At 40.4% G+C, this 12,972-nt stretch overlaps 2 protein-coding genes across 15 annotated transcripts in view; one reads left to right on the forward strand and one right to left on the reverse strand.

Moving 5' to 3' along the window:
- The window catches only part of LOC148054545 (uncharacterized), an 83,753-nt gene extending 82,590 nt beyond the window's left edge, over nucleotides 1–1,163 (reverse strand). For 8 of the 10 annotated variants that reach the window (XM_087765166.1, XM_087765161.1, XM_087765162.1 and 5 more), the window contains exon 1: nucleotides 707–1,163. In XM_087765166.1, coding sequence (XP_087621292.1) covers nucleotides 707–1,163 — 457 coding nt within the window. Of the gene's footprint in view, nucleotides 1–321 lie in introns of all 10 variants that reach the window. The other 2 variants (XR_015706413.1, XR_015706412.1) reach the window with 2 other exon arrangements.
- The window catches only part of ARID2 (AT-rich interaction domain 2), a 109,472-nt gene continuing 97,442 nt past the window's right edge, over nucleotides 943–12,972 (forward strand). Inside the window, exons 1-3 of one of the 5 annotated variants that reach the window (XM_087765155.1) lie at nucleotides 943–1,587; nucleotides 1,748–1,841; nucleotides 2,977–3,074. In XM_087765155.1, the coding sequence (XP_087621281.1) occupies nucleotides 1,496–1,587; nucleotides 1,748–1,841; nucleotides 2,977–3,074 (284 nt within the window). In that variant the 5' untranslated portion in view covers nucleotides 943–1,495. The other 4 variants (XM_087765158.1, XM_087765156.1, XM_087765154.1 and 1 more) reach the window with 4 other exon arrangements.

The raw sequence follows: 12,972 nt of genomic DNA on the forward strand, positions 1-12,972 counted from the left end.
ACCGTGCAGAGGGGAAAGCGGCCTGCAGTGCCACTGTGGGCTGCTGCCTTCCCAGGGTGAGGGCCAAGACCTTCCTCCTTAATGTTATGCTGTATGCTCTATCAATATACAGAAATATATAGGTGGCTTAGATTGAGTACAGCGGTCCTCAAGCACTTTGATTACAGGCCGTGCTATCTCCAAGAGAAAGAAGGGGGAAAAAAAAAAATGTATGGAGCCAGCCAGAGCTCAGGCCCCTGCTGGCAAACCTCTCCAGACCCCCCCCCCCCCCCCCCCGCCTGGGAAAGCGCTCGGCGCTCTCCTTTGGGGAGTTTTAAACACCTCACGCCTCGAAACGAGGGGTTCCTGCGGCCCCCCGCTCGGCGAGCGGCCCCCCCGCCGTGCTATCCGGGGCGACTTCCTGCCCTTGGAAACACCTCAGGCCGGGGGACGCGGAAAGTTTTCCCAAAGTCCAAATCCGCCAGTGCCCCCTTCAGTTGTTGTTTTCTCTCCCCTTGAACTCAGGGCGTTGGGTTTAGTCCAATTAAAAAATTCGGCCCCGCTTTCCAAATCCACCTTTCCTGCCCTCCCCCCCCCCCCGCCGTCAGCCAGCGGAGAGAGGCCGATCGGTGCGAGCCTGGCGAGGGAGGGCCCTTTCCCCGGCCCCTAGCCCCGGAACAACCGGTAGTAGCCGTTTTTTTCCTCCCCTCTTCTCCTTCTCCCTCGCCTCTTTCCGCCCGGCTTTGTGTGAAGTTTGCGGCACATTGCAGATGAGCCCTTAGCGGCGAGAGGAGCCTATTGTTCCCCGCCAGGAACTGCTTGCTGGGGCTGTGCTGGCTTTTGCCTTTAGAGCTGCCTTCTGCAGTACCGGCACCGGCCTCCGGGGTCCGCTGTGTTGCGCTCTCGTCCAGGCAGAAGCACGGCGGCCTCAGATCTTTTTGTCTGAGAGAGAAGAGAAGTGAATCCCGCTGCCGCCGCCACCGCCGCCGCCGCCGCTGCCGTAGCTGTACAGTGTGTGTGTGTGAGAGAGCGAGCGAGGGAGCGAGCGAGGGAGAGGGAGATCGCATGGAGCCGCGGCTGTAACACACACACACTGTCAATACCTCACTCCGGCTCCCCCCCCACCCCACCACAACAGTAACCCAATTCATTGTGTGATCCAGCAGCACCATGTTGAGTCTCATGTGCAGGCTGGATCGGTTGGGTTTGTGGTGCTGAGAGAGGCAGCAGCAGCGGGAGGAGGAATTACTGAGAGGTGCCCCTCTCCCTCCCTGTCTCTTTGCCTGTGTGTTGTGTGGAGACAGGACTCGCAATTACCACACTCTCTGGGCTCCCTTATTCCTTTTAAACTTTTTTTTAAACAAGCCCCTCTCCATGGCTGATCCCCGGCCGAGCACGGGCACCTGGGTCTCTTAAAGACAAGGAGGAGCCGGGGATTGTTGTTGTTGTTGTCGGCCGTTTTTTTTTTTTTTTAAATTGGATTTTTTTTTTTACGAGAACCTTTTTTAATACAAAAATGGCAAATTCGACGGGTAAAAACCACGCAGACCAGCGGAGAAAGGGACTCGCTTTCCTGGACGAGCTGCGGCAGTTTCACCACAGCAGAGGGTGAGGAAAATGGGGAGATGGAACGGGAGGGGGGGAGGCTTTTAAACCGACCAGATCCAACTTCCAGCCCCTTCCCTGAAGGACACGGCAGCCCCAGCGAGGGGAGAAGAGGGGGCAGAGCTGACAAGTTGTGGTGTTTTGTGTGTATCTCCTTTGGCAGGTCTCCTTTTAAGAAGATCCCCGTGGTGGGTGGGAAGGAGCTGGATCTTCACGCTCTCTACACCAGAGTCACCACTTTAGGCGGATTTGGGAAGGTGAGTGGAAGTTTTAATTTGGGTTTCCCTCCCACTAACCTCTTCCCAAAAGTCTCCTCTGACCCCCGGGGGCGGCGGGGGGAGCCGGGGTGGCCGGGAACCGTCCTATTTAAAGCCGGTTAGAGAAGGTGGGGGGTGGAAGAAGGAAGCGAGCAGACAGGCAGGTTGGTGGCTTGGCCTTGTCGGCGGAGCGATGAAGGGGGATCCGGGGGTACGGCGCGCACCCCGCCCGTGCCTCCCCCGCCTCCGCCGGAGCCCCTCGCCCCTGCCCCCCTTCCCCGGGAGCAGGCATGGGGGGAGCGGAGAGCTTCGGCCGGCGAGAGGCAGTTTCTTTCGCTTGTGGTGGCAGCTCTGTGTGTGTCTCTCTCTCACAGAGGGAGAGACAGAGAGGAGAGAGTCTGAGTGCAGTTTTAGTGCAACTCAAAATTAGCGGGCATGTTTAACATCGATAATCGGCACGGAGCATGGGCTAGGAAACGATCCTCGCAGCCGGGGGGGGCCGGGCGCTGCCCTCCGAGCCCTTCCCGGAGAAAAATAACAAAAGGGGCACCCAAGACGGTGTGTAATCAAATAGCCATCTTTAGGCTTCAAGGCTAGGGACAGAAATGTAGGCCTCAAAAGAAAGGCCTCTCTCTGTCTGTGGATCTGTCTGGGGGGGACCCCCCGGGACGGCGCCCCCGCGCCCCGCAGCCCAGGGGGCGCCCCCGCCAAGACTTCCCTGCATTATTTTAAACTTCTTTGGGTTTTTAACGGACCGCGTTAGGATTTAAAAGGGGGCGACAGAGGGACTCCCGATTGGTTATTGTCCAGGCAGTAAAAACAAAAACAAACAAACCCCAAAACAATACAAACCCTCCCGGCCGCCCCCCTCCCCCCTCCCGAAAAAAATAACCTGTGTCTTAAAAAATAAATAAAGCGAAATACCGGTGAGAAGCGGGATTATTCCCCAAGGGGAAATACTACCGACTGTCAGTAAAATATATGGTCCTAAATCCCATATACATTCGTGTTTATTTCTTTTTACATATTTATCTATTTGCTTCATGGCAGCTTGTGGGTTTTTTTGTGATGTTCGCTGTCAACGACGTGTTTATGTGTACGTTGTGTATCTCGGCCTGTGTGTTGTTTTTGACAGGTATCAGAGAAGAATCAGTGGGGAGAAATTGTAGAGGAGTTTAACTTTCCCAGAAGTTGTTCTAACGCTGCCTTCGCTTTAAAACAGTATTACTTGCGGTGAGTGCTATCAAGCTGTTGCAGTAGTATTTTTGAGTGTGGGATTATGTTTGGTTTTCAGTGTGTGCAATAATAAAAATATCCCTACTCTTTAAAAATGCTGTAAAATAAAGCAGAAAGAACTTGTAATTCTTTACTGGTCTGGTGCAGTGATCAGTTAAAGGTAATTCTGTTTTAATAGTTATTTTATTTGTATTATACATCTGCAAGCCTTAAACTTTGAGGGGATCCCAAACATATAAACAATATATGTCAGAGCCATTTTTATTGATTGTCTCAGAACGACGGTACTGAAGGACTGTTACTAAGAGATTCGTGTTATTGTAGTTACAGAAACTTAGCTTAATTTTTGGAGCACTGAAATGTGTTGATATTTGTAAACTTGTTTATTGCTCAGTGGGGTCAGACACTGAATGAAAATGCATCTGCAGGAAGGTAGACTGGGTAAATTATATTGTTATCAATTACTAGCAGCATACATTATTTTTTATTTTAGAGTACAAAGAGCAAAATTTTTTTTTCTATTACTTGAAAAATAGTAGATTTCTGCAGTTTTTAAAAATAAGATTACATTCCTTGAAATGATACAGGTGATGCAGATTATTTTTTAATGTAGCATGGAGTTCATATTGAATGTTTTAAATTACTGTGTGGTACTGTTCAGTTACTAGATGACTTAAGAAAAAAATTCTTTTTTATTAACTTCTGGTGATTATTCTTTGTGTGAAAAAATTTAAAATTATTGCGTATGTAGTGTTTTTAGATGCTATATAGAGACAATTATATTTCATTTAGAATAAAGTTTTGTGTACGTTGGTTAAGGAATGTAATTTTCTGTTTCTGAATTGTACAAATTATATTTTTCATTGCAATTAATGATAATATAGATGTGCAATATGTACAAAAGATGTATGGGCTTCTGGACTTGTGTTTTGGTGATCTGAGTACACACAAGCTTTATCTGTCTCTAGTTTGGCCTTCTGAATTAGGAAATGCAGTAATTGTACAGGTGCACTTTCTATTGGTTGTCCTAGATTGACTTCCAGCTTGAAGCTGTAGAGTTCATAGCACAGTGGAGCAGTTATTGAGTTACAATGATGTCTGGAAAACCTTAGTCAGATATCTGTAGTTACTGAATTTTTCTTTTTTTGGTGGTGACGTGTGATTGCTTTAAGATCCAGACTAAGAAAAGAAATTACCATTATTAATAGCTTTAGCAAAGTTTATGATTGCTAGCAGGCCTAGGAATGAAGTGGAAGCTCACTTTAGGATGTCCTTCTCTGTTAGTTTTGTTGGTGTGTGTCATGTGTGTTCCCCCCCCCACCCCCCCCATAGTATTGAGATAGTGTTGCTGAAGATTTGTTGGATCATAGAAAGCAGTTTTTTGCTTTTTGAGTTTTCTGTTGGACCATGTAGTCTATTACTTGACTAGATTTTACATATAATTTGCAAAATGATAGTTCTTTGGTTTTTACCCTTTCCTTTTTATTTCCATATTTTGTAAGTGTCTGAATGGCCTAACTTTTTGCAGTAGAAGGTTGTCTGTCATTTGTGTTTTTTATCTGTATTTTGAAAGCATTTATATGCTGTGACAGTTAACAGAATGAATGTTAATTTAGCCTTCTAATGACTATTAATTTTTAATAAGATACTACTTTTTAATTTAGAATCGGACAAAAAAAAATGTTATTTTTATTATAAGCATGCTGGTATTGATGTTATTTAAAATACAGTTGCTGAAAATATGTATAAATGATTACATACAAATAATTGAAACGTTTTTTATTTATTTGGAATTTAGAAAGAAAAGTTGATAAACAGTTAAGAGGAAGAACCTTTAAAAATGTCTGTTTTATCATAATCTCTATGATTTACTTAGGCCATTCTGAAATAAACTGTCAAGGTTGTTGGTTTTGGGTTGGATTGGTTTTTAGTGGTTGTTTTTTGGGTTTTGTTTAGTTTTGTTTTGTTTTTTTCTAAATTACTGCTTTACTCACTGTTGCTTCTCACATAATCAAAGTTTGATGTGAACTGTTTCTCAGCTGAGTTCACCTCCTTACATGTGCAGTAGTAAGACTGTATATACACATGTCTCTCTGTTAGGTTAACGTTCATTTAGCTTTAACCTAGAAGGTTTAGCGGGGAGATTTGGTTATAGGGAAAGAAAAAAATGCTGTAATGATAAATTTGTAAAAAGGGTCTTGTTTATTTGTGTTGAAGAACATAACCTGAGGTTTCTTATAGGGCTAGATTTTAATGACCTGCTGAGCAATTACCCTTGGAAAAAAAAATGTTCCTCTTGAGTCTCAGGCATGACTATAATCTTGGCCTCACTATTGTAATGACTTTGCAAACAAAGCCGAACAAATTGAGGCCTATCAACTTTTACATAAATTTTTATCCAATCATATGTGTCCTGTAAAGTGAGGGATCTGCATGGCAGATGGGACCCTGTTGAACTCGGAGGGATTCAGTGGTGTGCACCTACATGAATACATTTGCAGATTTGGATTCGTGATGGTTTGTGATGAAAGTTGCTTCTTTCTATGAAACATCTGGCATACCATGTTTGCTGAGGTAAGATCTCGAGCTACGTGGACCACTTGCTCGTTTTGCTGGGCTATCTCTAATAATGCTGTCATTTTGACTTAAAATTACTGTGTAAATAATTTAGAAAGTTGAATTATTTGTGTGACGTCAGTAGTCCTGTTGGCTTGATCAAAACAAATGTTTTGCAAAACAATCATCAGGTTATGGTTTTTCTAGGCAGTTGTAAGGTTGATCTTTTTTGTTTAAATACCTTTTTCATTTTGACTGTTGTGGAATTTTGCTGGGTGTCCTTGGGAATGTATGTTAGGCTTCATTAAAGATGTGAATTGTTTAAACTTCTGATATAATTCTTATAGGCTTTATGATAGGTGATATTTGAATACATGATAGGCAATCCTATCTACCCCTTCTCCCTTGCACTGCCCTCTCTTTTCTCGCACTGGGAAAAGTTACTTGTAATAGGGAAAGTCTGAACCATTCAAACTTTGTGCCTGTGTTGCTTTGAGCTGTCTGACAGGTGAAGTAATTTATGCACTGTGGTTCTTAGTGAGCAGTCAAAAGCCACAGTGCCGATAACCATTGATAGACTGTACTTGTTAATGTAGTTCTGTAAGTCTCTACCGCATCAGAGAGTGTAATTCCCTTGGATGTAGTGCAAATTAGATGTTTCATCTCAATTGAGGTGAATTAGTAAAGCATTTTCTAAATGCTCCTCTAAAGATTATTTTATAATGTTAATGAATATATTTTAATATGGGGTAATAAATGTAAACATCAGTAATGTGGGCATGCTTCTACGTTTTTGTTAGTTGGTAAACATACAGTAGGTGAAAAGAAAGTTAACATGAAATACAGCCTGTTTTTTATGTTAATGGTTGATCAGGTTACAGTCCTACAAAGAATTGGGCTGATGTGACCTCATATGTTAGTACAAGGTTCTGTTGGTTTTCATGTGAGCGTAAGTGATACATTTATTTCTGTTGTGGGTCTTCATCTATTCTTGGGGAGTAAGAGACCTTGTAAACTACATGTGCAAATGAAATATGCCTAACTGAATTAAAAATCAGTCTGCTTTAAAAAGGTATTTATCCGCATTGAGAGAAATTATGTGAAAGGACTAAGTGTAAGGTAAAATAAGTTGAAGTGTCAGTTCTGCAGAGAATTTCTGAAAAATAGGAAGGAGGTGTGTATTGTAAGCTTCTGGTAAACGCAGCAGAAATTAACTAATACTAGTTAAAGGTGAATAAGAATTTGCTGTGGTAAATATTGGGGAAGTCAAGTAGAGAGGAAAGAGGTCAGCTCATAAGTGAGAAGTTGCATAAGGTTATTATAAAGGCGAGCCATTATGCTGAATTTCCTGAAATTCCATATATAGTAGGATGAAAAAGTGTGAGCAGTTAAAAATCAGGACCATGTGAAATAGTTATTGACAACAAATAGAGAGGGTTCTTGAAGGATCTGAAGATATTTATAAGTAATTTCATCTTCAAGATGCCACTAAGAAATTGAGTAATAGTAGATTTCTTTAAAAAAAAAAAAAAGAGGGGAAAAGAAAAAGAGAAAAAAAAAAAAAAAGCATGAGCTGAAGAACTAGATATATTTAAGGGATTCTGTTCCTAGTAAAATAATGGCAGAAATATTAGGGAAACAATAATAACCAGCCTGGAATTTTCCAAGCAAAATTACTTTAAAAGAGTTTTCTTTGTTAGTCTTGCTCAGTGTTTAAAATTAGGATCTGATACTGCAACAGCATCTGCACACAGATCAGTGAGTATGGAGAAGTACAGGACTGGCTTGCTTGCCAGATCTGATTGCAGGTTCAAGGCCCCAGTGGATGAAGAGAAAGTTGTAGCTGTAGTAATATTTTACATATTTTCTAAAATTCAATTACATCCCAAAATCTCTCATTAACAAATTATTTATGTATATGAATAGTCATCTGAATGAAAAATTGGTTGAAGGACCGTAAACAAAAATAGAACAAAGTATAAAGAATAAATTTGGTGAGTCACAGCAGTTTTAGGTGCTAAAAGAGTAACATCAGTGCTTACATATGCACGTAGTAATACAAGTTTAGCCATTTTAGGCATATTCAGTGTCTGGATTGATTAACTTTACAAGAAGGTGAATAATACACTTGCGACATTAGCAGGCGATAGTGGGAAGAGTTAAACGCAAGTCAGGGCAGAAAAGAAAAGGTTATCTAAAGAAGTTAGGCACATTGTTGGAAAATACAAATGAGATTTAGTTTGGAAAATGCAAGCTAAAACAGTTGAGGGACAGTAATCCAAAACAGGTATTCATTGTGAGGGAATAACCTGGAAAGCAGTACTGCTGAAAAAGGGATAGGAGTGATACCATGGGCCTGATAATCCTGTCAGTTGTGTGCACCCAACTCCCTTTCATATGAAAGGGATTTGTGCATGCTTCTGACAGGAAGAGCAGGCCCCAATTTGCAATATGATATATAGACTTTGTAAAAATCAGGAAGAGTTTAGGTTGCATCCACAGAGGCATTGAACAAGTGGGAGATGAGTTTTTCTATGAGATCGTGTATTTGGAGTACTGTTTTACTTTCAGAGCCTTTGCAACAGGTGGGGCAACTTAACGGAAGCTTAGAGAAGAGCAACAAAATGTTAAGAAGGCTGAAGGGACTAATTGATTGAAAAAAGATTTGAGAAATAAATATGTTTTGCTTGGCTAAATTAACATTTTGGGTAAGAAGGGGAAATGGTAACTTACAAGCATTTTGAAGGGCCTAAATACTTAAAAGGGAGATAATTTTGAATAAAATAATAGGCTGCATTAACGTGTAAGCTGAAATGAAACCAAGGGAGAAAATTCAGAGCAGATGGCAGCACAAAAACCCCCAAGATATACCTGTTTACCTTCTGAATAGTATGCCAAGCAGAGTCGGTGGAAACCCACACCAGGGGTCATTCAGAACTAGCCTGGTCAGGACACTAATACATGTGCAAGAGGTAAGGAGCCAGGACTGGCAGAGAAATGGACCAGATGACCTTACAGGTTCTGTCCATCCTTGAATAACACTGTAATGCAGGCTTTCGTCTTGCATAGCTACAGACTTTTATTGCAACGCTACAGACTTCACCTGCGGAATCTGTTGCACTTAATTTTGTCACAAATCCTGCAGTCATTGGCAAGACAGGAAACAAATACATGGATGACGTTTTTATGATTTCTTTTTAAAATTATTTTCTCCCCCTCAAGATAAGAATTGTAACGCATGTTTCAGTCAGACGTCTGAGGCCTTGCTTTTAAGTCTGAAGCAAATATTTTACATAGTTGGAGGGGGAATTTTGTTTTAGTTGTACTGTAATCGTACAGTCAACATATTAACAATCAAGACTAGTTACTGTTCATGCTATAAAGTTTTATTTAGGGGAATTAAATATGTTGGTTGTTAAAATCCTAGAATGTCTCTCAATAGAAGTTATTTATTTGGATGGATGTTGTCAGAGTTGCTGGGAATCTGCTCAAAAGAAAATAGAACTTTTATAATACAAAATTTACATTAGGCCCCTTCTGAGGAGAGCAAGCAGCAGGTGAAAGGAAACATAGCTACCTTAAAATTGCTCTTTCTTAGAGTTATGTTGTGATACTAGTCATTATGCAGATGAGTTTGGCCTCTATCAGTTTCTGAGCTTTTCCTTCAGAGCGTAAACTCCTCTTTACTGCTGAAAAACGTAGTGAAAAATTAGTGCGGTGAATGTTAACATATTTTCTCTTCCTGATTATTTTTCTGCAAGCTTTTTGTTAGAGATGACCTAAATCACTGCTGCTAAGCTGAAATATATTGGTTTATTTGAGGAGGGGTGAATGTTGTTCTTCAGTTTTAATACAAAATTCTGATTGTTGAACTTGAAAGCTTATCTAGACAGATGTCAGAACTAATAACCTACAAAGAGCAAGTTTCTGGCAACACTATAATAACTGTGGTGACTTTTAGGACCTACTGAATCTTCTAATAATTGGTGGAAAGCTTCCATGTTAAGTCCATTTTCTGATCTTCAACTGAAACAGTATAAAAATTAATTTATGCTTTAAAATTATTAATACCTGTGGTAATGTCTTAGGTTTGAATAAATGGTAAGCATATTACAACAAGGTCAAGAATGCATATGGAATGCAAGGATATTGCTTCTTTTCTTGTGAAGTGGAATAAGCCTGGGCTAAGAAAAGGAGTTGCAGACTTTTTTTTTTTTATTTTAGAGCTAATAGGCTTTAATTACCTTGTTTATTTGCAGTTAAACCTCAATAGATAAAGACTTCCATACTCTTTTTTTTTTTTTTTTCTTTCCTAACCCTTTCCCCACTTTCTGCAGTAGTGAAATAGAAAAGTATAATTTGTTAAGTTTTACAGGTGAGGTACTAATGCAGAGGTTCAGACCGTTACTTTGAGAGTGCATGTCAAATAGGCATGAAATCCAAATACAGTAAAGCCTTTTCTATAATGCTAGAATCCAGTTCTGACAGGCAAATTTCTTCTTCCTGAGCCTTAGTTAAACCATCCATAAAAGGGGGCTACTATTATTTACTGTCTTTTAAAATTCCTCTTTAATCAGTAGCTGAGGAAGCACTGTTCAAAAAATAAACCAGGATAATGTTATGGTCTGTGAATTGGAAAACTGAAAACTAAGTATGTAACAGATCATGAGAATGGATTGTTCGTGTTTTTGTTTTGCTGTGTTTTGTTTTAAAATGCTTGTTCAGAGTGTTAGAGCGGTGTCTTGCAGCTTAAATGGGACTACTTGGAGTAACTGTAGTACCAGTCCACATTATTAGAAGACATATAGTTTGTAGAGGGAATTGGGTATAGGCCAGAGATCCCATCACATGATCTTGTTTCTGGTTATCACTCTGATAGGTATTTATTCTGTGGCCTTAGTTAAATCATTTGCTGTCTTTTTATTCATATTTATAAAGTGGGTATACTGATGTTTGTTTACCTATCTCACAGAGAAGTGTGAGACTGTAAGCTCTTTAATGCAGGGATTGTGTCTCTTCATGCTTCTATGTCATATCTTAAATATTTGAAAATGAATATAAATTAGGAATATATGAGGAAAATAAAACTATTCATAAGCTTGTTTGCCCTCTGCAGTGTTGAGAAGCAGAAAATATAGCATAGATGAGAGAAAGAACAATCTTTATTCCTTAGGGAATAAATAAACTTGGGATACCTAAGCAGAGAAATATTGGAACAGTTGAAAGAAAGAAGCTTATCTTAAGAAAGGATAATAAAACAGCAAGATGGTACCCAGAATAGTGAGCTTAGGCTTTGCCTGAGGTACTAGATTAGTGAGCTAGGTATCGGATCTAAAATACAGTCTCCTTGGAGCAACGAGTTCAAGTCTAAGCAGACCCAAATTAGATTTTCGGCAACAAGGTAGTGACACTGAGTTCTCTGCTTTTTGTTTTCCTATCTTTAAACTGGATGTGCATGCATTTATTTGAACTCCAGATAAGTTGTAGCAAGCCAGCTATGCTGCAAGAGGGATTGCATACTATTATAGTAGAGTGGAATTCTGTTGAATGATGCACCGGAGCATGTTTGTCTGCAAGAGTGAACTGTGTTCCTACTATTTTCCTTTTTTATTGGTGTGGGAGGAGCAACTGTTCCAATTAGTAGTCTTAGAATAATTTACAGTGTTACTTGTCAATCCATACCTGCTTAAAATACATAAAAATCCTGTAAAGGCGATCATTCTGATTCAGAGTGACCTTTTCACTCACAATGTTTGCTGGACTTCTCATATGTTTGTTTGCTGAAGTTTGGATGGGTCATACTTATGGCTGCATGCATTTCTCCATTGTTACATGCTGTGACGTCTGCTGCTTGGCCTCTGCCTCCCAGTCCAAAGGTTGCTGTGCTTCCATGATAATCCACGTGTAGAGATTCTCAGCTCTGTAAATCACTAGATCATATGACTAACTTGGAGTAGCTCTGTTAAAGTTTTTGGAGAAGTGCTATAACAACGTGTATTACTGGAACGTAATGTGTTGGGGTAACTTTTGTTTGGGATATATCCCAGGGGCTTAAGCCAAATGAAAAGAGTTTACTTTGGGGGTAAATGTAGCATGTTCTGAGTATGTTAACAATGATTATGATGTAGGATAGGTGTAGAACTGGGGGGGTGTGGGGGGTGTTTGGTTTTTTTAAAAGTATATTTGTATTAAAAGAAAACTTGTGGAAATAAACTTCGGAACAGTTCTTCCCTTACATGGTTATTTTGCTCAGGAGTATCCGGGTTCTAGTGACCTTGATTAAATGATGTAGAATCCAGGCAGTGGCCAGGTAAACAGTGCCATGTTACAGAATTTGCATACGTCCTCTGTAATTTTGGGGAGGATAGTAGAGCTTTGAAACACTGGAGATTACACAGCTGTTTCTTGGACACTTTTCTTCCCTGAATACCATTTATGAAAACCTAAGGAAATTCACATTTTTAACAGTGTATGTTCATATAATGGTACAGTTGCACAGTAAATACCTGAAAAATATCAGGAATGACCTCATTTAAGTATGAATGTGCAACCTTAACTTTGTCTCTAGAGAATATTCCTCATAATAGAGCCTTGTGCTCTCTGTGGTAAATGGGAATAAATTCCATGGCAGTATTAATCTGTCGTATCACTATGAGATACCTTTTTTCCCCACATATATGTACACATAGTTCTGACTCATCTTTCAACATGGCAATTGATAGATCTCAGTATTAGTTATCTCTAAGGAGGTTTTGAGTGTGCTTTCTGGGCATCCTTTGCCCACTGTCTTGGCTTCTATGGTGTTACCAATGTGGGCCAATTCAGAAATCCTTTCCTTTGCTTCTGGGCTCAGGGGGATTCACTGTTGCAGTACTGCTCACCCTGGCTGCCTGGTTCACGGGTCTTTTTGTCTCTCGTTCTCTGCTAATCATCATCTTCTCAATCTTTGACTAAAAACCGGAATTCATCTGCTGTTCCTTGATGTCTGTACCCATTGACTGTACGTGGAATATTTACTGCAATCAGATGAATTCCTAATTGTAACGAAAACTGAAGGAAAGAAAAGGTGTATGCAGGTAAAAGGGCAAGAGGACAAAGCACTAAATGTCAGATGCCTAGCAACAGTAAAATACTGAATTTTACAGCAAAACGATAATAGATTCCATAGTACCTGAAAAAAAAATTCTGCAGCTGTGGACATGCAGAATTCACAGGATCCAGACGGATATCTAAAGGGTATTTCACACACCTGAAAAATGTGCTTTCAGGTACTCTGCAGACCCACTCAGGCATTGCAGCATTGGTGTGTATTTTGCTTGTTCTTCCAAGGTCATTTTTA

This window comes from Nipponia nippon, unplaced genomic scaffold (genome assembly GCF_047370975.1).
Source record: "Nipponia nippon isolate SJK-2023a ecotype South Korea unplaced genomic scaffold, ASM4737097v1 scaffold_3, whole genome shotgun sequence".
Lineage (NCBI taxonomy): Eukaryota > Metazoa > Chordata > Aves > Pelecaniformes > Threskiornithidae > Nipponia > Nipponia nippon.